The sequence below is a fragment of the Dendrobium catenatum genome, unplaced genomic scaffold (assembly GCF_001605985.2).
Source record: "Dendrobium catenatum unplaced genomic scaffold, ASM160598v2 fragScaff_scaffold_864, whole genome shotgun sequence".
Taxonomy (NCBI): Eukaryota; Viridiplantae; Streptophyta; class Magnoliopsida; order Asparagales; family Orchidaceae; genus Dendrobium; species Dendrobium catenatum.
The window spans coordinates 255,945-281,964 of NW_021319326.1; the positions used below are offsets into that span (position 1 = coordinate 255,945).

The 26,020-nt window shown below is 35.7% G+C and overlaps 1 protein-coding gene across 2 annotated transcripts; it reads right to left on the reverse strand.

The window, feature by feature from the left end:
- Positions 1–437: 437 nt before the first annotated feature.
- On the reverse strand, positions 438–26,020 carry LOC110096361 (receptor-like protein 4). Of its 2 annotated transcripts, none has more exons than XM_020822262.2 (9): positions 25,697–26,015; positions 23,713–24,765; positions 22,794–22,941; positions 17,871–17,942; positions 17,221–17,292; positions 5,187–5,258; positions 5,019–5,096; positions 743–927; positions 438–666 (listed from the first exon to the last, which is right to left on the reverse strand). In XM_020822262.2, the coding sequence occupies exons 1-9, from the start codon at positions 25,779–25,781 to the stop codon at positions 533–535; spliced, it is 1,899 nt and encodes a 632-aa protein (XP_020677921.2). In that variant the 5' UTR covers positions 25,782–26,015; the 3' UTR covers positions 438–532. The 2 variants fall into 2 exon arrangements, 1 of the variants encoding a protein (XP_020677921.2); XR_003701561.1 differs by having other exon boundaries at positions 525–666; positions 743–919; positions 25,697–26,020.

The window sequence follows — 26,020 nt, forward strand, 5'->3', positions numbered from 1 at the left end:
CTGCTTCTTAAAATAATTTTTTAATAAAAAAATTTACTTTAAAAAACAATTAAAAAATTGTCCTAAATGAAATCTTAATTATATCCTCAAATGTATTATCAGTATTCACAATCTATTACCTGCGCAGTTCCTATAAGGATCTATTCATATATCTCATTATCAAGAATCTGTATTCTACACAAATTTTGAGAAAGCAGGTAAAAATCAAGTAACACTGCTGCCCGCTTTTCCTCGCTCTAAATGCCTTCTACAACAGAAAAAAGGATGACCCAAAAAGCACCAGTTATTATACTCTACAAAATGCACAGTTACAGAAGGGGATAAAGCAAATATATTGGCGTAATAATCAACAAATAAACATCCCAATCAAGGGAAAATTATTAGGTCCGGTCACCTGATAGAGACATACATCCGGATTTCTCTCTGTCTCCAGTCAAAACGGAGCTGCTACAGTAACTGCGCTTTACTGTAGATAGAGAGAAATCCAAATATATTTCTCTGTCAGGTGACCGGACCTAATAATTCGCCTCAATCAAGAGAGTAAAGCTGGGCTATCCTCAGTAGCAATGCGAGACTGGTCATGAGTACGCTGCGGCGGTGAATGCTTTGTCATTTGCACGTCCCGCCCGAAGTTCGTCCTTGCCTTGGCATACGAAGCTTCTCTTGCTGCAAGAGTGGCCATTTTATCACATATATATAGTTAAGGGACATATCAATAGTTCGATTTGTTTAGTGAACTTACAAGCAGCAATTTTCTGTATTCTAAGAATGTTTTGCCTTCGTTTCCACCAGCAAGCTAAACAAACCAGAAACAAGAGAAATGCAATGAGAGATCCAAGTGCGATGCCAACCTTAGCACCTATTGATAGATGAGGCCCACATGTTGGTAGTCCGGGAATGTCGCAGAGACCTGCATTCCCTGTAAAACTGCAACTTCCCTAAGAAAAACATGAGGTTTATGACGAAAGCAATGCATGAGGTTTATGAAGAAAGCAACTTGCTCATCCATGCTCCCACTACTATAGAATATGCTCTCATAAATCATGCATGGCACTCGCCATGCAACCCAGCTCGCTTGCGTCCAGCCCATAAACATGCAAGCTGACATGTTAACCACCTGCACATTACCTAACCACTTACTATCTATTTGTCATTCCTGTAATGCCAACACAACTATCTGGTACTTAGTGTGGCTCACCCGTTACCTTAAGCCATGATCACTCCATGAATTACCTAGTTTCAATTATTTGAAATTACTTTTGGCAATATCTCTCTCAGTCATATCTTCTCACGCTTCTCTCAATGAGTTGAAGCCCTCCACCATCAATACCAATATAAAATTTAATAGTACAAATTATCTTCTATGGTTGAGAGTGTTTTACTTCCTTCTTGATCCTTGCAATAAAGATCGATATCTTGATGCATCTCCTCCAGATTGCCTCAACTATAGTGTTTTAAGCTACCAATTAGATGTGAGATTTTCTTCACTACAATACTTTTAAGCATTGTTTAAAATCGTGCAATTAGAAGCACATCTCATCATAATTAAAAAAAAAAAAAAAAACCCTATGTCTCACATTTGTTAGAATTAGCGTATGCCTCAATCGAGACACCATTTTGAAGAGGCATAAGCATCAAAATTTAGGGTATATAAAATTTTATATATACATATATACATACACACATAAACCAAACCAAACCAAACTTTTAAAAGACAGTACGACCTCAAACTCACAGCTGCACATCACAGAACCCTCACACCTGCACCCAAATTTTATGCAATAGAAGTTAGAACCATCAATATAGCCATTGTTTTAAAATTTAATTAATTTTCTTATTGATGTTTACTTATTTGAGCAAAGAAGAGGATTGAGATTGAAGATAATGAGGACAATTAGGAGGATGTTCACACAGCTGAGGAAGCAAGATAAGAGAAAGAAATCATTTATAATGATAATTCTAGTGAAAGCCCTCTAAGTTGTGAGCAGAGGAAACTTTTGAATCCATAATGATTTATGTTGAATTAGGAGTGGTAGCTTGTAACCTTTTATAACTTTTTAATGATCTTACTTCGACATTTTATAATCTTACTTTGATGTTAGCACATTATTTATTATTTCATCTTTTTTATTAATTTAATAATTAATTTTAAGACTTACAACTCAAGACAACTTTAGGCAAAACTCATTAATACCATATTATGTAATTTCATACCTTGCTTTCAAGAAAGTAATATCTCATGTTTACACATTTTTTTTTCCCTCTTCAACAAAATGTCATGTTGATCGAGCGTTATACCTTACTGAAAAAATATGGGACGAGTTACTTCAGGACCACCCTTCCATTTTGATCTAACTATTTGTCAAAAGCAAAACTAAGAATTCCTTGCTGCCAATTTTATCTTTGCCTTGATTCATAGCGTGTGCAATCCAAATTAATAGATGGATCCAAGATCTTAAACAATGGTGCCACTCCCTCCCTAGTCTTGTCAAAAACTCAAAGCTCTCCACTCCTTAACTTTCTACTCTAAACTAAATAGCCTTGGTTGTTGTTCTAGGGCTGGTCAAGGGAGGTGCAGACATGGGTGCCAGATGGGTGGCAATTGTGTTTTTTATCCATAATATTTTTTCCCCGCCCTCATTACAGCTGTATTAATCATCCTCCTAATATTGCTAGAGGAGATTCCATTATCCCTCCACTACTTAGAATGCCTCCACAACCAGTCCAACCCTGTCCACTGCTTATGCTTCCTCCATTGGATCTATAATTATCTTTCACGGATACTATAAACGTTTGCTTCAACAATCTCAAACATCTCTCCTAGCATCTCATGATCTCATTTCCTTCAGGTCCATTGCAGTTATCTCTACCAGTAAGTCCTCGTATCTAGATTCAACTATCTGTTATCATATGAATTTTCAACTATCAGTAATCACCGACTACTTTCATCTATCCATATGAATTTTCTATTATATATCATTGTTCTTGATAATTCCCTGCCACCTCTAAAAAGGGCAACGTACATCCTTTCAAATCCCTCTCAGGTGTTTTGGATGTCCTTAAATTTATTGTAAGCCTATTATATATTCACTGCTTTATAATAACTCATTATTGTTATATAACATTTTTTCCCTCCCAATGTGTCTTGAAGGACCTAAGCTCAAGAAAGAAGGTTGATAGAGGTGTGGATGTTGTTGAAATCTATTACTTGACAAGTGACAACTGATATTCCTTCCACCCACTATTTTATTATTTCTCCATTTCAATTGTTTGTTAACTAGGTAATACTCCTCTCAACAAACTTATAGATTGTATTTATTTCCTATCCAAGTTGGATGATTTTATCTACGAGTTAGGTAAACTGTGACAGTCAGTCGAACAGGTCAGTATAGCTAATTAATAGGCTGGCGAACGAAATAGCCAAGCTGAAGTACGCGAGCAATAGGAGCAAACGTGAGCGCATGCGAGCGAGCGAGCAAATGTAAGAATGTGCGAGTAGGACGAACGCGAGTGATCAAGCGAATTAGTTGAACCCCACACAAAGAGACGCGACTCTTCGTGCAAATAAAAACCAAATTCAATTAGTTCGATGGAGTCGAAAGAAGAAGAGTTTTCACATGTGGTTCTCGCTCAACACATCAAAATTTGGTTTGCAAGTAATATATGTTTTGCTAACTCAGAGAAAAAGAAAGGTCTCGACAAGCTATCTATATAGATTATAGACTATGTACTCAAGACTAGAAAAGCCATTTTAGAAAGATTCACCTTCAAGTGCATAGTCAATGTTGGCATGCAAGCTGGACGATCAGTCATATAAAAAAAGGCATAACTAGTGCATGAGACTCCACCAACTAGTGCATGAGACTCCGCCAACACAAGGGCTGGGAAGAGAATTATATTGGCAACCAGATAATATTTCCATGATTAAGATTCATGAGCTCTATGTCGCAAGCAGTTGGCTTAATGACAAGTTAATGTTTGGAGAAGTGTCTTGAAATCATCATTTTCTGGAGTGGCCTTGAAGACGGTGAAGATGATGATCACTTGTGAAAACACAAAAGACTTGAGAACTGTAACAGCTCAAACTTTTAACTATCAAATATTATTCGTTTTGGCCTAAAAGCCTCACGATTTTGCCCTGTGTAACAACTCAAACTATTAACTATCAAGATATTATCTATTTTGGTCAAAGGGCCTCACGGTTTTGCTCTGTTGGTGTAACATCCCATTAGGTCACCCATCCCAAAATTGCTCCAGGATGAGCATGCTTAACTGCAGAATTTTTTAATGAAATTCCAACCATTACACCAAAAGGCACCTCGATGTTTAAGAGTTTAACTTATTTCACTTAAGGGGTTTCACAATCTCTCCCACATAAATAATTGGTGTCCTCGTCAGTATCATTATCCTATAATCATCCACTAGGCAGAGGTAACTTCTACAAGTTCAAGTGATGGCTCCCGCCACGTAGCACTTTATCTCATTCAGGGTTCAAGAGATGGCTCCCATAGTGTAGCACTTTGTCTTGTATGACACTTAGTTCTCATCTTCCGATTGGTGTATTGCTCTGATATCATTTGTAACAATTCAAACTCTTAACTATCAAAATATTATCCGCTTTGGCCTAAGGGCCTCATGGTTTTTGTCCTGTTGGTGTAACTTCCCAATAGGTCACCCATCCCAGAATTAGATGAGCACACTTAATTGCATAGTTTTTTTAATGAAATTTCAACTATTACACCAAAAGGCGCCTCAATATTTAAAAATTTAGCTTCTTTTACTTGAGGAGTTTTCACAAGAACAGCAGGCACAAGATCAAGTGTTCTTTACTAAGACTTATTGGTTCAATTTTATTATCTATCACTTTCCTATTGGATGTATCTGTTGTTTCTTAAGCCTTTAGGCATGAAGCCAGTTTAAACTCAACATCAATGTTTCTCCTAATAAAAATAATCTTAGCAATCAAATGTGGTCATCACTGCGAAAGCACAAGTCATGCTAACGATAAGATAACTTACTTGAAGCTGGCTCCATGGAGAGGTCTTCCCCCAAGGTTGGCTGGAACTCTTCCTGAGAGCAAGTTTCCATTGAGATTCCTACAAGCCAAATCAATGATATTTACTGCTAATCAGCTCAATATGTCTATTATATAATGAAAATAGCATGATGACAAAAAGTTATCTTACAATATCCGCAATGATTTCAACTGGCCAAGGCTCTCAGGAATTGAACCATTGAACTGGTTGTATGAAAGGTCCCTACAAATAAATTTATAGTGTCAATGACTACTTAAATTCAAATGTCAAAAATAAGTGATGCTAGTGAGTTATATTGAATTATTCATTTACTTTTTTAAAGCGATTCATCATAATAATTTGAACATAACAAAAATAGCTCGGACATATGAGTAGGCATGCCTCTTCTGCAAATGTGAAGAAATGGAAACAATCAAAAGACTCAGCTCCATGTTTAGTTCCATCAAAACAAAATATAAATTCTGATTCAATAAATCACATACCATTTATTTACATTATCACATCATCCAACCTTTTGTCTAAATTTCATGCTTTTCACGAGATTGATCTATCAGTTATACAAATTACAAAACCACTTGCCATACAGCACGGAATGTTCAGTTACTTCTCTAATGACAATCTCCTTCTAAATTCTCCAAATTTTCTCTACTTCTTTTTAAGTGGAAAGGAAATTAATTGTTTTACTGGGATTTCTTCAATTTTGCAATAAAAATTATCATAAAATCTTTTAATCAAGGCTCAAGTGAAGATCAGAACGTTCAAAGTTTCTTATGATTTTCCTTACGGTAGGGAAAAAAAAAAATCAAATGGAACACTAACTGATTTATGCACTAGTTCATGAAAGAGCACAAAATAATGAAATGCAAGATTGAAATCCTTTGTTGCAATAGACATGTTTTCTACTAATACATCTACTCTGCTGTTACAATGCAACTTGGAATTCCATCAGGAGAAGATCTAAAGCATTCAACATTCACTTTTAAATTAAAACATTAATATTATTTATCCATTCTGTTATTGGGGAAATTACTTTCTTAGGTCTATTATTCAATACAGGACCCCTCTATTAATAAAGGAGTACAATACTACAATGTTCTAAGGAATAACTAAAGATACATGAACTCCTCACTAAATATATAGAACTTTTCTATTTTGACATTTTCTTGGATTAATACTCTCCCGTAAACTCAAGCATATATATCAACTAGATTCAATTTGTTATGTTGATATGAAAATCCACCAGATCAAATAACCTTGCTAAGGATATCAACCACTTGTTTTCCATGAGCAACATGAGTGATGATCTTCTTTCACAGAACAATGTTCTTTATAAAATAGCAATCAACTTTGAAATTTTTAGTTTTTTATAGAAGAGTAGATTGCTAGCAATATAGACGGTAACATGATTATCACAATTTAAAATTACAGGTTCTGTAAAAGAAACTATAAAAAATAATTAGTACAAACATTATTTGACAAATAGAGCCAGCTATGGCCTTATGTCCTATACTATATTTAGCCAAAATTATTTTGCTTTTTACACCTTATGAGTCACAAGATTTCTGAGAACAAGATAATATATTTAGAATTTAACTTATTATTTTCAACATATTCAATATAACCAGCATGTGCATAAGGATCAACTCTTAGATGACTATTTATTCGATAGGCTAATCATTTCCAAGAAGTTTACTTGATATAATTTAAAATTCTCAAAACAACCTTTCAATACTTTGAATTTTGCATATGCGTAACAACCACAACAACCAAAAAGGATATACAATAATTTGTGAAAAAGATGTTGGTAAACTTATCGACCATATTAGCTAAAAGCATCTTAAAGATTTCATCATGGACGAGTCAGCAAGCTTAGACCTAAGAAGGCCCTATTACATCAATAAGGTTTGTAGCACATTTTCTGAGATAGAGACGCCTATATGACTGTAAGAAAAGTCAATAACATAAAGTACTTTAGGCGCTCTAGATCTTTGGTTACAAATATTTTCTGAAGATAATGCTTTATTTCAACAATGCCTAAAGTGTCACTTCCAATGAGAAAAGAATGTTATTGGCATACACAACGAGAATCATCATGCTAGAAAAAGAGTGTCGAATAAAGATAAAATGATCAGCAGTACTACTATCTGACATCATCTAGAATTTAGCAGAGTTTGACAAACCAAGTGAGAGGATTTCATTTAACCCATTCAGATTCTTCCAAAGCTTGCTTGCATAAATTCTCCCATTGAGCGAAATACCCAAGAGATTGTTCCATATAAACAACTTAAGTGAGATTCCCAACAAAAAATTCATTGCTATCATCCACATATAGCATAATCCATGCTTGATTAATGGCAACATAAATAATAAGAAGAATCGAATTAAGCCAAGCAACAAGAGATAAAGTGATATGTGTCACGATGACTATAACCATCATCACCGTTATCGTGTCAGATTCTAGACCTAATGTAATTATAATCCATCATGCTGTACCTATGAGAATTGATATATAAGTGTTTTCATGTATGGTAAGGTACTAAAATGTTACATAAATATTTTTTCTCTTTCATGAATTTAAGTGATATGATACATGCTTGGAGTTACACAAGATTATCAAGAGAATTTAATAGAAGTTTAACCTTTATAAAATGATGTGTCAATTCAAAGTAGGTTACAAGAATTCTCAGTCTTCCACTTGCTTAGGCAAAGAATTGCATGAAGATTAACCAAGACACTTTCAATCAAATACAAGGTGAAGTAATGTAAAAGCTTGTAACACAAATCCAAAAAGTTAATAATGAGTTGTTCACCTTTGAGGATCTACTCTCTTCCCTACGAATCTAGGTTGAGCGGAGAAAGATCTTCCACACTAGAAATGAAGTAATCACTAGGACAGACGAGCCGAGGAACGTCGTTGTTGGGAAGGAAGCCGGAGGTGGAGGTGGCACGTATCTTCCGGTGAGGGACCACAGGGTCCTTGGTCGTTGAAGCTCAATGGTGTGGGCAAGGGAATACACGATCCGATTGACGTAGTGTTCAACAGTGATGTCGTATTCCCAATCCGGTTCGTAGAAGGGGGAGAGAAAGATGTCGATCTCCCTTTGCTCGTTGTATGCGAAACCGTGCTCAACTTCCGGATCCGCCATGCATCCTTTTCGATGGATGAAGGAGCAACGACGGAGGCAAGGAGAAGAGGAGGGGTCGGCTAGGATGGTGAGGCCAAGAGAAATTGCAAAAAAAATCTGAAATAGTTTCAGATTTTCTGAAATTGGAGGAGGGATTTGAATGGTAGCTTCAAATCAATCCAAGGGAGGAGGGGGCGGCAATGGGGAGGGAATTGGGGAAGAATTAGTGGAGCTTTAATTGTAATTTGGGGAGAGAGAAAGGCCCATTAAAGGGGCCGGCCATATGGGAACGGGAGAGAGGTTTAGGAAGAAAACTGAAATCAATTTCAGTTTAAGTGAAATTGGAGGGAAAGTTATTTGAGATCAATTTCAGATTTCAAATAAGGGGGAGGGGCATTGAATGAGCATTCAATGGAAACCCCATTAAGGGGCCGGCGGCATCAAGGAGGAGGAGGAGATTGTGGAGGAAGGGAGGGGGTTTCCAAATACGTAATGATGACTAGGAAAGAAAATTATTAAATCCAATTTGATTTAATTCAAAATTGGATTCTACATAAAAAACTTTCCTAATTTGGATTTCCCAATTTGGAAAGAATTTGAAATTCGAAATTTGAATTTCAAAATGATGGCTAGAAGAAGAGAGGGGTGGCAGGCGGATGAAAGGGGGTCGGTGGCAAGGTGGCCGGCCGGTGGTAGGACGGCAACCGGCGGCTTGGGCTCAAAGGGGCGGCGGCAAGAAGGTGGGGGTCGGGTTTTCCAAGCCAATGGGTTGTGGTTGTCTTCTCTTGAGGTGAAGGGGGGGGGGAGAGAGAGAGAGAGAGAGAGAGAGAGAGAGATTGGTGGAGAAGAAAAGGAAATCAAGAATCACAAACCTCACACTTTATTCACTAGAACTCACAAAGAGATCTAAGAGCTTTCTCCTGAAGAACTCACAAAGAGATCTAGAGGAGTTTTGGAACTCACAAAGAGATCTAGAGGAGTTTTGGAACTCATAAAGAGATCACCAAGATAACTTTTCATTCATCAATAATCATCCCAGACATAAGAAGATTGCCATATATATAGGCCTCTAAAATGACAAAGAAAACAAAATACTAGAATGCCTCTTGGGCTACAATAGCGACCAACTACCCATAAGGGCAAAAACGAAAAAACTGAAATATCATGATTAATACATAAAATGCTAATACATAAAATACATCAAAAGTAAAGACTCTCCATCATGGCCATCGATCTCCTGTGTCACCTTTGATAAAAGCGTCGAAACCTCTTGCCGATGTCCCCATCATTAAGTCAAGTTAATTTATGAGCAATTGTAATTCTTATGAATCATTTTGTGTATAGGTTTGGACCCCACTCCCATCTCATTCTCCCCCTTGATAGCACCATTTATCATGGCCTTTTAACTCCACCACCATTTATGTTTTGAATCCTAAACTGAACCCACCATTTTAAAAGAATTCCTTCATTTCCCCCTTCAATAAAACGCCTTTTTGACTTCCCACCTTTAGCAGGCAAACCTTTAATAATTTTCATGTATTTTTTCTTTGGTTTCCTCCTCCGCACCTATGAATAGTGTAGTTGCACTTGAAAATTCACTAAGAAATAAAATAAAAGTTTAATTGTTTTTTATATTCTTATATGTTTTTGTTGGAGAGGACTTCTTTTGTGAAAGCGTGCACAAGCTCTTGGAGCACTTCGAAGGTTGGGATGGTTCATAGCACAACAAAGGATTGTTAGTGGCATCGACACTTTTTATTGCACCTTGAATATCTCTACACCTTCACTTTATTGTTCTTTTTCTTCTTCTCAAGACCCATCTTATAATATTTCTTATGCTTCTATGTTATTATTTTAGTTCAAATTGGTGACAAAATTAACTTATATTATGATCAATTTATAGTCTTTATTCATGTTACAATATGGTTTAGTCTGACGATAAGTATGTAAAAGCTATCTTAAAACTTATTTTCGCTGCTTAAATTTTTGTTCTTCTAATAATTGATTGAAATTTATTTCCCTTCAATTATTAAAGTGAAATTGAATTCTAAAGTGAAGATCTCTAGCTATTGATATTGATCGAGTGACATAATCAATATCCTTAGTGTCCCGCATTATATTTTGGTAATAGAGCAAGTTATCATTTCTTTATTGTTTAGTATATTTTGAATTTATATTTGTCATTTGCTTATTCCCGTTTCTTTTCGATGATAACTACACAGTGAGCACTTTTTTCAAAGTCAATTATCAAACAATTAGTGGAATGAAATTTTAATGTATTCAAGAACAACTTGAAGACACGACTCATACATCAACAAATGCATAATAGAATTCATGTATTATAAATTAAAAACGCTCCACAGCCTAGGAAACATAACCCTAAAATTGATCTTGAACAACTAGATAACTTTGAGGAAGGTAAAGGTGCCCATCCTTCACCCCCTATTCGACCGAAAAGAAATTGAGCTTTCCATATGGATGACCATCTTGTAGAGAAGACATACTACACTGCAAAACAAACCTTTTGGAAGTCATTGCAGCTATCCACATCAATCTTTTCTTCAAGAGCAATAACCTCATCACTTTGAGGAACCTTAGTGAGGGGATATAATCAATATTATGTTTTCCTGAGTTATAATGATTATAAACAAGAAGACGATGACATCACTATAAGAGTAAAAAATTGATCCTCCTACTCTTGATGATCAACTTGATCTGAAAGCCATCTCAAACAAGATCACAGACATCAACTTCTAGTTTAAATAGATGACAATACCAAAGGACTATCATGTTAGGATTGCTAGGTGAAGATGTCCGAACATGTCAAAACCTACATAATGAACTTGGAATACACCTCCAAAGGTCAAGGCAATTATCACTTGACTCTTGGGATTAACAAAAGTAACTACTTAAGAAAAAGTATCTTCCACTGCATTCAACAATAAACAGTTGAACGAAGTGACTGCCCTGTTCATAGCCACTTATATAACTCATTTCAACAATATAATGATTTGGTGCGATATCACCCAAGAGCCTAAATTTACCATTGCAAGGTTTAGATTATGATTGTGTTTTGATATAATCTAGAAATGCTAAGCCAAGATATCTATACTCTTGATGATGCATTCCAATTAGCTCTTCATCTTAAGCTGTAATAGTCGGTTGGGTGGCCGGTTCAACTGAACCGGCCAACCCGTCTATTAACATCCGCGACCCCAAAAAGGGGTCAGTATTGTGCGTTTCACGAACAGAGCGACAGGCGGATGGCGGCTTCATGCGGGAGAGCGAGATAGGCTTCATTTTTCCAATTTTAGCAAATGATTTCCTTCGAGGATAAGAATTAACCATTCAGTTTCATTCTTATCATTAAGGAAGTGCTAAATTGGGAGAAATTGCAACGAACGAGAGGAACGATCGAGAGGGAGAAGGAAGGAGGTTTGTAAAATTTTTATTTCCTTTTCATATAAATTGTCTTAAGTTATTTCATCTAAACCTAGATATACTTTTCAAAGAAGAAAAAGAAAGGAATTGAAGGCAAGGGGAAGGATTTTGGGAAAGAAGAAGAATTTAGCGATTCTCAATTGTAAGTGATTTTTCTATGGTAAAATTTTTAGTTAAATTTTTGTAATTAATCATTTCTTATGAAAGTTATATTGTGTGGATTTAATGAATTAGAAAGGAGGAGATCAAATTATAGGAGTTGGGTTCTTCAAGGAATTCAACAAGAACGAAATTTGAGGCTGAGGTAAGAATCACCTAAATAGATGTTATTGAAAAGTTTGATAAAATTAATTATATGTAACTTGCTTTACTGTGTATCTCCTTAGGTGGTGACGAAATCAAAGACTTAGAAGATTCAAAGTGGTTATTTATGAAATTTCCTTTATTGTATTTTTTTTAGTTTGCATTGAAAGGAGCATGCATTTAATTGTTTAAAGCTTATGATTTATATAATGTTAGAAAACTATTATACGAAGTAAATCTTTGTACAAGTATGGATATGTGAAAGAAGACGTATATGAGATAAGAAAGTATATATGAACGAACAAGACATGTGAAAGAAATGAGAAGTGAAAATAAAAGGCATACACATACTTATACACACAAGAATGTAAATAAATAAATGTTTAAGAAATGATATAAATATAATTGAGAAAAAAAAAAAAAGGAAAAGGAAATGTTATGCATGCAAAGCTTACAGGAGTTCACCCCCGTATGGTACTGGTTGTGGAAGCAACATACCCGTGCACGAAAAATAAGGAAAATGTTATGAAAATGAAAAAGGAAATAGAAATTGTTGTACCTTTAATACAATTAGACGATGCTCCTGTACAATATAAAATAAGGAAAAAGAATAATTGCTAAAGTAAATATTATAGATGAACATGATATGGTATGTAAAAGGTAAAGAAAAGAATACGATATAATATGTATATGAAATGAAATGAAATAAAGAAAGAAAATAATAAATATGCCTCAAATGTTAAATTAATGAACCAATATCAAATGTTATGTATATAACAATATATATGTATATTGTACTTTAAAGCATATAAATTATTTTAATTGTTACCCACTGAGTTTACTATATAAACTCATTCCACTAATTAAATATTTCAGGTAAATCTCCAAAGATTTAAAAATAACATAAAGGGAAGAGTTCGTCTATAGAAGACGACGTGCAAATGATAACATGTAAGTTATAATTTGGGTATTAGTGGCTCTTCAGTACAAATGAGAAAGTAGTGTAATGTTTAATGAATTTTACCATCCGACTTTTACTTCCCGCCTCGTTAAATCGAGCATCGGGTCGTGACATAAGCGATATCTCAATATTAAAACTTAAGAATTGAGTATCTCTATCATAATAAGCAATATAGAAGTTTAACTCTCTCAAATTGGCATTGCTATGACTAATGTTAAAAATAAAATGTGTAAAGAAAAGAGAAGCAGGGAGAAAAAGAGTAGCACAATACTCTCAACTTATCATGTAAGATAAAATATTAAAAAAAATTCTCATCCAAAATCGCTTATTAGTTTTGGACTTTAAGATAAATGGGCAAAAAATAAAAAAATAAAGTAAAACGTTGTTCTAGGATTAGATGAAAATATTTAAAGAATTTTAACAAAAATATTTTTTAGAGTAAGATTATAGATCTTAAGATTTTGTCTGTGCTGGAGGAAGCTAATATTATGTGAGAAAATTAGCTAGTGGTATTAAGAATGTTACAAAAGATGTGCTTGAAGTATCAAAGGGAAAAACTACTAATACAAAAAATAGTTGGTGGTGAAATTAAGATGTGCAAGAAAACATAAAAATAAAAAGATTTGTTATAAAAATTGATTTAGATGTAAAAAGTTTGAAAATTGGGAAAGATATAAAGGGACCCGGAAGTAGTCTAAAAAAATAATATGCGATACAAAGATTTTAGCTTTTAATTATTTATATAATAGATTAGATGCTAAGGAGGACGAAATATATATGTATAAGTTAGCCAAACAAAGATATAAGAGTGGTAAGGATTTAATTCAAGTGAAGCGTATTAAGGATGAAGATCAAAAAGTACCTTTTATTAGAAGAGAATATTCAACAAAGATGGATGAGATATTTTACTAAACTTTTTAATAAAGATTGTGAGAATGCGATTGACTTTAGTGACATTAGCATCCTAAATGAAAATAAAGATTTTTATTTTTATGGCGAATTAGTAAAACCAAAGTTAGAGATGCTTTCAAAAAAATGAAGTGTTGAAAAGCTGTTGGACCTGATGATATTCCAATAGAGGTGTTAAAATACTTAGGAGATGAAAGAATTTCTTAAATTACTAAACTTTTTGATATTATTTTGAAAACTAAAAAAAATCTCAGGTGAGTGGAGAATGAGTTTGTTGATTCATATTTTTAAAAATAAAGGTGATGCAAAAGATTGTGCGAATTATAGAGCAAGTAAGTTAATGTGTCATACTTTAAAACTATGGGAGAGAGAGATGGAGCATAGGTTGCTGCTGGATACTGATTTTTCTCAAAATCAATTTGGATTCATATCGGGTAGGTCTACTATGGAAGCTATATATTTATTGAGAGGTTTGATGGAGAAGTATAGAGAGAATAAGGAGGATCTACATATGATATTTATTGATTTAGAGAAAACATATGATAAAGTTCCAAGAGAAGTTCTATGGAGAGTTCTAGAGAAGAAATGGGTTAATAATGCTTATATTCAAGTCATTAAGGATATGCATGCAGGAGTTGTTTTTTGTGTTAAACACACAAGGTGTTTGACCAAGTTATTTTCCTATTCAGTTGGGATTACATCATGGATCAGCTTAAGCTCGTATCTTTTTGCTTTAGTTATGGAGTTCACTGACATTTGCAAAGAGGTTTATACCCTGGTGATGTTTTTGTTGATGATATTCTTTTGTGTGATAAGCTAGAGAGGAGTTGAAGGTAAACTTGAATTTGGGGAGGTTAAGCTTTAGAGTTTATAGCTTCATTTGAGTAGATCTAAAATTGAATATTGGAGTGTATTTTGTAGTAATAATAGATCTAATGGGAGATTGGTGACTTATGGAGTAGATCAAGTCATTAAGAGAGTACACATTGTTAGATTATCTGGGTCTTTGTTGGAATGAGAAATAGATGAGGATATTATTTAAGTAAATTCAAGTTGGATGGTTGAAGTGAGAAGAATGCATCAAGCTTGTTATAGTATATAGAACAAGTCACCTCTTCAAACTTAAGAAAAAACTATATAGAGTGGCGTTGAGACCTGCAATGCTTTAATGGTGCAGAATGTTTGGCATTAAAAGAGAAGATATTAAGTTAAGTGTTACAAAGATGGGATTCTCAGGTGGATGAGTGGGTTTACTTAGAGACATGATACAAAATGAGTACATACGTGAAAGGTTGAGATTATGCTTCCAGTTGAAGATAAATTAGAGAGAGTCACCTTAGGATGTTGGTCACATAAAATGAACGGTCATTCAAATGACCCAGTTAGGAAATTAGATGTATTATATTTGACTTATGTTAAGAAAGTAGAGGCGACCTAAAAAAGGACTTGGTTAGAAAATATTAGAATACTTTTCTTTTATTAGATTTAAATGAGAATTTGACTCTTAACCGGACAAAATGGAGAAAAAGGATTCATGTTGATGACCCCAAATAGTGGGATAAAGGCTTGATGTTGTTGTTGTTGTTACCTTACCATCATACGATAATAATGACAATGCAGCTAGAGACAAAAATAGAAAAGATTTTGATGTGGCATAATTTCTTTTTGATGTGGCTTCTTTGTTTGAAAAAAATTTACTACTAATATTAATATATATTGTTGAGCTAGCAATATTTAAGAAAATGTGGCGGTTATGAAAAGTGCTATAACATTTTTATCCTTCGGATCAATTTTTTCCCTTATAAAGAGGATTTTCTCAATGGGTTAGCAATGAAATCTCACTTTCTAACTACCATAAGGTGTAGAACAAGACCCTTCTATTATCTTTCTCCACTGTGATATAGTATTTATATAATCAAATCATAAAAAGAGGCTCCATATATGCAAGGGTAAAGCAATATTGATCAACTCTTCCTTAGAGCCCACAATGATGAGGAGACATACTTTTTATTAAAAGAGAAAAAATTTAAAGGCTATTTCTGCATAAACAATTGACATAAGTCATTATATTGCAATGATTCACTTTAACCGGACACAATAGAGAAAAAGGATTCATATAGCCGACCCCACATAGTGGGATAAAGGGTTGATGTTGTAGATTAGCTTTCAATATTATGAGCAATCTGTTTTTCAATTGTTCTTAAAGCTGCCTATATAAATATAATCACTTTAAAACAACTTTGCATCACTCGACAAAGATGATTGATAAATGAGGATTTATAAAATTGACCTTAAAAAATTGGTATAACGGTAATGATAATGATGATGATGCAATAGATTTTGAGTTTCATATGTACTAAATTGAATAATGTTTCCATTCCTTTATTCCCCAATTTATGTGAACTAACTTTAATGTAGTTTTCTAAAAATACACTAAAAAACTTATTTCATATAATAACATTTACAATAGATCTCTATAGCAGCATGAGATTTTTTTTTTTAGCTTTAAATGCTTAGCAAAGTTGTTTTTTAAATTAATATTCTTCATTTATTTTTGTTTTAATGCGAGAGCAAGATTTAACTCAATCTTGAGTGAATAAGGAAAGAATCTCTACGGCTGGCCTCAAGTAGTTGGGAAAATTCTAGCAATGATGAAGTTGATAATGTTTAAATCAAAATTGTAAGAGAGTCTATTTCAAAGGAGAGGAAAATAGGTCAGGAAGTCAAATGATTAAGAAAACATTGTCATGATAAAAGTTCTTTGAATTGTTGTTTCCTTGAGGTTAATTAATAAGAAAATGTCTAATGAAGTCCAACGTTTTGTAGCATTCATGTTTTATGGACTATAATTGTTTTTTTTTTTATCTTTTTCTTCTGTTCTGACTTTGTGCCAACTTAGAAATACAGTCAAAAAATTAAGTTAGACAATTTATTGATCCAATGGGCAGTGAACTTTGCTGGTCAAGTTCGGTTTGAGCTGGATAAATTGTTTGGCACTTGCAATTCCCCTACTGAAAGGAAAAAAAAAATAGACATTCAGGACATGCTCTTTGACAGGGAAAAAGTTTCCTCTCTGGTCTAGAGGTCGACCTCATAAATCTATCTTAGCCAATTTGAGCTGAGCCAGGTTAGTGGATTTTCCAGTGCCTAAACCCAACCAAGAGCATTGGATCAGAAAAATTAATGATTCAGTCGAGAACAAACCAGCACACACAGTCAATTTGGTGGGAGCCCAAGCTTGTGTCCACTTATACAAAGTAAAGACAGACGATATAATGAGTTTGCTAAGCAAAGAGTATGCTGCTCCACAAAATGTATGAGAGAAATAAGCCCTTACCAAGGGAGGATAAATAAAATCGAGAAACTGAAGACAAGTTAATAATTAAACAATAAAATCTAAAGAATATAACTCGAAAGAACAAGCCTAAAAATGGAATGCACTTACAATGTTTGCAATCCAGTAATAGTCCCCATAGAGAATGGAATGCTCCCTTGGATGTTGTTTCCACTCAAGTTTCTATCAGAAAGTACCAGATGGAAAAAAAATAAGTTTAAAAACAAGCTTTTACATGCCTAAGAAAGAGCACACATCTTTAATGTTGAAGCAAGTCTGCAGGTATGAAGAATGGGAATGGTAAGTTAAACATTATGGTACTGAAAATATTTAAGAAATTGGATATTAATAAAAATAGACAATTGTAGTGTGTGGCGGTGGTGATGACCAATGACAACTGTGGTAGCCAATGGCGGTGGGAAGAGCAGATGGGTGATGTCAAGGTAGTTTGGTTGCGATGAAAGCAGTTTTCACTCAAAACTAGGTGAATTTATTTTATCTCAAAAATGAACTAAAATACTTTATATTATATTTAGAATACTTTACACCGCATTCCTTTTTAATCCAACCAATCATCTATATTTTAAAAACCCCTGCAAAAGAAATACTTTACACCAACTTTACTGCAAACCAACAGCCCCTTCATAACTATTACAAAAAAGCATTTTGTTACTGCATGATGTAAACAATAAATATCTACAACAAATTAAAATTGTAAAATAATTCACTATTTCACTGAATAAAAATTTTCAAGGACATACATGCTCACTAGATGTTTTAACTTGGATATGTCACTTGGCAAAAAGCCCTTTAAACCTTGGTTGTCAAGTCCACTGCATGTCAAGAAGAGAAAATTTCAACTCAATGGACAATGAAGAATGACTGAAGTACATTTAAACCTTTGCATCTGCACATAATGTATGGTTAAAAAAGCAGGAGAACCAAATTCCAAAGCAGAAAAGTTATGAAGCGATTATCCATACTAAAGAAATAAAAACGACTCAAAACAAAATCCATTCGAACAACTGAATAGCTAAAGCTCTGAGTTACAAAATTTAAGCCCATATACGGTACATCTACATATCCAAAACATAGCTTAATGTACATGAATGCAGCCCTTAAAAGACGACCAATGATGAAGTTACCATCTGTTAAATGAAAGCTAATCTTGATCATGGTTTAAGACCTTCTTTACCCTATTTTATGAAATTTCAACTGAAATTCATCTCACGCAATATCAACAATATGAGGCAAGCTTTTAATTTTGAAGTTCCTAGTCTCTCTCCTACCTTTTCAAATGAATTTATTTTTTCCCCTATATATAATGAAAAAATATTAGTAAGTGTGGGCTCCGAAAATTCGGCCCCGGTTTCCGCCAGCTGTGCTTTTCTTCAGTCGAGGGAGTTTTAACGGATTTAGTTCCGGGGTAAATTTTGGGAAGGCAGATGGGTTTGTAGATAAGACACTACCCAAAGATTTCGCACTCATTTTATGAGAACTTTATGATCTGAGTTCTAGTTTCCTATAGGCGCAAACTCCTATAGTTAATTACCCCTCTCGATAATGAGAGAGAACTTTCGATTAAGGCTAGTCGTCAATCAGATACGTAGAAATACGCATTATCTGGCATATAGTAATAGCATGGGCTTGAATTTTGGAATTTGGAAAGTTTGATATTTAAAATTAGAAATTTCACCATCTTGCTCTTAAAGTGGATGGTGGGGGAATGGATGATGGACCCAATCAAGATCCCATGGTTCTGTCATCCCGGGCAATCGTGGTCCCTGGTCTACTTAGTTAGAGGAGGTAGTCGACCCAACCTGACAGAAAGATCCTTGTCGGGAATGAGGAAGATAGAGAGAGATAGCGGAGTGTGTAGGGGAGTGGTCTTGACCATACAGGGGATCCAGATGAGGGGTGATTTTCTCTCATTCGAGCTAGGGAGCACTAATGTCATCCTTTGGATGAGATGGTTGCAGATTTTGGGAGATACCAAGGTGAACTGGGGAATGCTGACAATGGAGCTCATGGTGGAAGGGAGGATGGTGATTAAGAGAGATGTAGGATTCTCTAAAGCCAGTGTCATTAAAAACCATGGTAAGAGCCATACAGGAGGGGGTGTAGGGTGGGTTTCTGGTGCAGCTACAAAGTGCGAAAGGTATAGAGGGGGGTGGGGGGGGGGCATCCCTGTGTCAGCACAGCCGATTATATAGCAGCTCCGATAGGAGCATGCCATCATGTTAAGGGAAGTGGTATCACCGATCAGTATCAGGTCTTATCATTACCCATGATCTAGAAAGATGAGATTAAGAAGTTGATCCTAGAGATGTTGGAGGCAGGGATCATCAAGCCGAGCGTAAGCCATTTTTCCAGCCCAATTTTACTGGTCAAAAAGAATGATGGAAGTTGGTGACTTTGCGTGAACTATCAGGCCCTAAATAAGGAGACTGTGCCAGACAAGTTCCTTATTGCAGTAATAGATGAGCTGTTAGATGAACTTTGTGGAGCGGAGGCATTCATGAAGGTGGACATGAAGTCGAGGTATCATCAAATCCAGATGAGAGAGAAAGACGTTCCAAAGATAGCTTTCAGGACACACGATGGATATTATGAATTCTTGGTGATGTTTGGTCTCACCAATGCCCCTGCTACCTTCCAGTCCCTCATGAACAATGTATTTCGACCGTACCTCAAGAAGTTTGTTCTGATTTTCTTTGATGACATATTTTCATATAGCAAGTCCAGTGAGGAACATTTGGAGCATCTAAGGGCAGTCATAGAGGAGTTACAGGAGCATCAGCTGGGCCAATCTGAATAAATGCTTTTTAGAACAGGCGAGTGTGGAGTACTTAAGGCACATGGTATCCCAAGAAGGGGGGTGGACGCTGATCAGGCCAAGATTGAGACAATGTTGAAATGGCCTTTACCTAGAAACCTGAGGGAGCTAAGGGGTTTCTTAGGATTGACAGGATACTACAGAAGTTTCGTGAGGGGATACATCACTATCACCTGGCCTCTAACAAAGCAGCTGAAGAATGATAGCTTCTTGTGAGGAGAGGTAGCTACTCAAGCTTTTGAGAGAGTGAAGACTCTCATGACCACGGTTCCAATCCTAGCACTACCCAATTTCAGCCAAATGTTCGTGATGGAGACTGATGTCTCAGAATATGGGCTGGGGGCAATACTCATGCAAAATCATAAACCTATAACGTACTTTAGCCAGGTGTTGACAGCTAGAGCTAGGCTAAAATCGATTTATGAGAGGAAATTGATGGCCATTATATTAGTTATTCAGAAGTGGTGGCCGTACTTGTTGAGTCGGCATTTCATCGTCAGGACCGACCATCAAAACTTGAAGTACTTACTAGAGCAAAGATGGTGACCAAGGAGCATCGGAGGTGGTTATCAAAGTTGTTGGGATATGATTTCGAGATCCAGTATAGTCGAGGGCTAGAAAATAAGGCGGGTGACGCCTTATTCAGATGCGTGGGGGAGCTCCAGGAATTAGCCATTTTGATATCGTTGATGTTCGAATGGGGGGCTATTAAGGAAGAAAGTGTGCAGGACAAGGAGCTGAGAAGGATCAGAAAGGGATATGTTGAAGGATGAGAGTAGTCATCTTGGCTATTCCGTAGATGGGGAGAAACTTCTATAACAAGGGAGGTTTATGCTGCCACAAACCTCAATTTCATATTCCACACTTGCTACAGAAGTTTCACAAGAGTGGTATTGAGGGTCACTCAGGTGTATAGATGATATATGGGAGATTGGCTGTTGAATTATATTGGAAGAGGATGCACAAGAATGTAGAGGAAATGGTGACCAGGTATGAGGTTTGCCAGAGGAACAAGTATATGACTATGGCTTTAGGGGCTGCTACAACTTTTGGCCCTTTCAAGCAGAGTGTGGGAAGAGGTCTCTATGGATTTCATATACAGGCTACCTCAATTAGAGAGGTTCACAATTATTATGGTGGTGGTGGATAGATTAAGCAAATATGTTCATTTCATTTTGCTATAACACTCTTACATGGCAGTAGCAGTGGTGTTCTCTTTCATTAGAGAGGTTATTAGATTGCACAGGATACCAGAATCTATAGTGTCCGATCAAGATAAGATATTCCTTAGTCACTTTTGGAGGGAGATGTTCAGGTTGCAACGAACTGTGTTGAAGAGGAGCACCGCTTACCACCCTCAGATAGATGGACAGACAGATGTGGTCAACAAGAGCTTAGAGACATACCTGGGATGCTTTGTTTCAGAGACACCTCGGTTGTGGACTAAGTGATTGGCATGGGAAGAGTGCTGATACAAAAATTCATACCATTCGGCGTCTTAGATAACTCCTTTCAAAGTGTTGTATGGTAGGGATCCGCTTCACTTGGTGCACTTTGGGCAGAATAGCACATCAGTAATAGTACTTGGAAGATCGGGATAGGATACTAGAGGAATTGAAGAGACATCTGTTGAGGGCTCAGTAGATTATAAAAAGGCAAGCTGATGAGCACCGAAAGGATATTCAGTTTGAGGTAGGGGATAAGGTGTATTTGAAGCTTCATCCTACAGGCAAAGGACAGTGGCTAGTAGAAGGAATGAAAACCTAGCTCCGCAGTACTTAGGCCCTTTTGAGATAGTAGAAAGGATCGATGCAATGGCTTATCGATCGAAGCTACCCCCGACCGCAACCATACATCTAGTATTCCACGCACAATTGAGGAGAGCTATAGAGGATCACACCTCAATTGCAGAATTACCAATGACACTGACAGAAGATTTGGAGGTGATCTTGGAACCACCGGAGTTGGTAAGAGTACAAAGGGTGGAGGGAGGAAGTAATGAAGTGTTGATTAAGTGGAAAAACCTACCTGGTTATGATGCTACTTGGGAGCCGTATGAGCGGATGAAGCATAAATTTCTGAATATATTTGAGAAAGCAAATGAGAAAGAGTGAAAGAGAGAGAACTAATTTCTATTTATTGTGTAATGTACAACATACAATCCTATTTGTAGGCTAACTGAGGGAGCATGAAATATATATATATATATATAAACTAATATGTAAAAAGTAGCATGAGATGGTGCTGTCTTTTGAAACTCAATTCAATTAACTTGACCCTGAAGACCTTATGGTTTGATCTTATTTATCCTGCTTAGCACGTGGAGTAATAAAAGTATAAAACATACTGTCATATTTTAATTATTGTTGCATTCCTAATCTATATTATACAAACACCCAAACTTCCAGAAGGAAATATAGGAAAGAAATGAAGGACCAGACCCTAATTAATAGGATCAAGGTTTGAAAGCAAACAAATTGCAAACCAAAAAAATCTTTCCTCAAGCACAAAAGGTAAGACTTCACTTGGTAATGCTATGATGTGGGGTTTTATTAAATAAAATCACTGCCACTCTCAGAGATGCACAATTTTCTCCGCAAGCGTGTTCCCCATCATAATGAAACCATGGAAATAGGTGTAATGCTTTTTGTTGTACACTTCATGCCCAAATGTTAATTATGATGTCAATGTTTTAAATACAAACTTGCAAAAAAGCATGAACAAAAGAAAACCTGAAAAGAATTTCAATAAGAAAAGAGAAATATTTACAAGCCGTTTCAAACAAGATAACAGAGAATACGAGATCGCTATAAGCCAAACATTGAAAAGCATAAGATTGAGAAAGTACAGGCCATCTATGACCCATCTCACACTCTTGCTATCATATTGGCAGTCCACTCCACTCCAGGGATGTTGTTGGGGAACACATGGATCACCATTCCAGCCAAGACGAAGTGGAAGACCTAGAGATGTCTTTAAAGTTTGCAGAGTGCTGACTATGGAATAACAATAACATTAATTAGAAACATCATCAGAATACTCTCCATGTAATCAAGAACTACTCAAATAATATTTCCTTTGATTTCAGCACTTTTAAATCTTTATCATCTATAATTAACGTGAAAGCCAAACACATGCTAATCAAGGTTTTAAATTCAGATTGATTTCAGTACTTTTCAAATATATTTTGATTTAAACGCATCTAAAACCAAATCATTTTTTTTTTCAATTTTGGTTTTATCGTGAGTTTTGGTGCTGTTCAACCAAAATTTAAAAGCATCATCAAAAAGTTATGGTCAAAACTTTGTTGAAATTCTCAAGCAAATGTCAAAAGTCTAATAGAACTTAGTCCTCAAGGCCAACAACAAACTTTCATGCATGTCGCTGGGTCACATTCCAAGCGTTTTTCTAATGGACTTGAACCATTAAAAATTTTCAAATAAAACGTCAAGAGTAGGGCTATTGTTAAGTGCTACTCTACAAATTTTACATTCATTAAGTAGATCTTAGCAGAAAAGGAACCGAGTCCAAAGATCAACTATCTATTGTACTTTTCATTTACAATTTATGTTTTTTTTTTTTTGGTGTAAATCAGAATCCTGAATTCAAGTTATAAGATTCAGGAGTAACAGTTATAATTTTTCTATTAGCATATTATATAATTTAGTAATTTTTTAGGTTATATGCGATCAGAAAATCTCATTAAGATTAATGACTAAAAGTTATATATTTGTTATTACCATATTATATTGCTGAGGCACACGTACCTTCCTCTGGTAAAGTTCTAAGCTCTGATGGAATAATCTCAAGAACTTCAATAGCATTAATAATGGCATATCCTTTCGTAGGGTGCAAAATAATTGTTAAAGTCCTTCCACTAACAGCAACAGTCCTATTTAGGACTAGTGCAGTATAACCCTCTCCAGTCATACGAATGATATCAGCATTCTCAAAAATAACATCACCATTCACCAATATATCAAATACCCTTTCTTCTTCATTTGTTACTCTTGGGTCAATCTCAGCAAAGTGAAACCATATTGAATAATTTTTTCCTGGATCCACATCCATTTCAAATGTTAGATCAGGTTGTCGATCAGTGCTTATGATTGCGGACTGATAGAGCTTTTTCGGATAAAAGTTAGGTGGAAGTGATGCTTCAGCTATGCTTCGTTCAGTTGAGATAGATTGATCAGAGCCTTGGCTAAGAGATGGAGTTCCCAGCCAAAATCTATCTCCACCCCAATGGTCACCATTGTAGTCTTCATCAAAGGCCGCCTTTCCGGTACCACAACTCAATCTCTTGGCAGTTCGAAGAATCATTACTTGGCTCCTTGACTGACCATAATTATATGAATTTGCATCTACTTGAAGAATTTCAATTGAAAGGATAGAAGGATCTCCATGACCAGTGCTGTGGAAACAAGCAGATAGACTTCTCTTTGTCACAAATATCAGTGCTTCCATAAATGACTGATCCTCACTGTTGCTCCATCCTGGCTTCATAGAGTATGTCTGAGTGCCATCAACAGAAATATCAAAAACTGGCTCATTTTGCAGGTCTGAATCTGCCACTAATGCAAAAAATATCCTCACTGCATAGTGTCCATTAGGAATCCTGTTGATGTTGTAGCAATTTTCTGGACCATCAGATAGAGGAAAGTAGCGAAGTGTTTGAAGCGGTGGAACAATAGAACTTGTAACTGATGCATTTGTGTATCTTCCACCAGTGTAACCAAAGTCCCTATACCATAAAGTATTTGTTGGTTTGGTTCGAATATCCTCACGAGCGCCACAACTAATGCGAATCGCAAATGGTTCTGCATAAACAAAATAATTATAAATATTCTTCAAACAAAGAGAGAGAAAAAATGAGAACAAAGCTTCGGCGTACCATTCAATAGCATTAGTTGATTTTGGTTGATTAGGTTCAGACTGTAACACTAGGTCACACATGACTATAACTAATATGGCTCTAGATGAGATGAACCATTAAGGTCAAGATTCGATTGAGATCAAATGGTCATGTCATTTCTAAATCCCATGGTATTTTAGTGGGCTTCTATCATGACTAAACAATGTCCAAGAGCAATTAAATCCCAAGTAATAACCAATGATTGAGTGGAAACTTGGTGCATGATAATGCCTAAAGATTTGCTAGTGTTGTGTGCCAATGAAATGGAAAAATTGCAAGGGTGAGGTCAAACATAGGATGCCAAAAGCTGGCCATCAATCACCACATTCAATTAATAAAATCTACTCATTTGCACAACCCCGAAGACCACCTAATGATTTCTTCTGCAGCCAATAATGACCCTAAATTAGCCTATTTCACTAAACTCATCTATCCATATTTTCAGCTCCAATCAAATTTACTCTTTTTCACATTTCATAGTTTGAATTACACCAATGTCATAACACCACATCCCCAAGTAAGCAATTCAAACTATATATTCACAATCTGAAACAAAGCCCAGAGCTCAATTGCTCAAGCAATTTAAGACAAACAAAGAAATAAAGAATGACAGATAAATTATATGATTCTTCCTGCACATCCTACTCCTCATACAAGGAAAGATTTTTCTCACAAATACGAAAGAAAATTAACCAATCTTAGCAATCCACCAGATAATCCAAGAAAAAAAAATCCCATTTAAGGAATTGCACATTTCTAGTCAGCATATATATAGCATTCTTCTATCCACGAGCAAAGCAACTGAAACAAATATATATGTATGACGGATAGCTCACCATTAGGCACAGCAGAGACCAGGCAAGCGACAAGACAGAAAATGGAACTGACAAAGAAAAGCCATGAAATGGCGGCAGCCAGCATCCTGCAGAGAACTCTCGCTGATTCTCTAGAGACAACAGAACCCAAACCCTAATCTCTCTCCGTCTTTCTCGTCGTTTTCTCCGGGCCTAATGCATTACACTCTGCTCCGCACCTCCTTGACGAGCGCGGAAAAGCTGATTTTTTTCCTCGTGATGGTACCTATCTTAAATATTTAATTAATTAAAAAACAAACTAGCAACAACTATCGATAACAGATAATAAAGCATGACACATTAGGC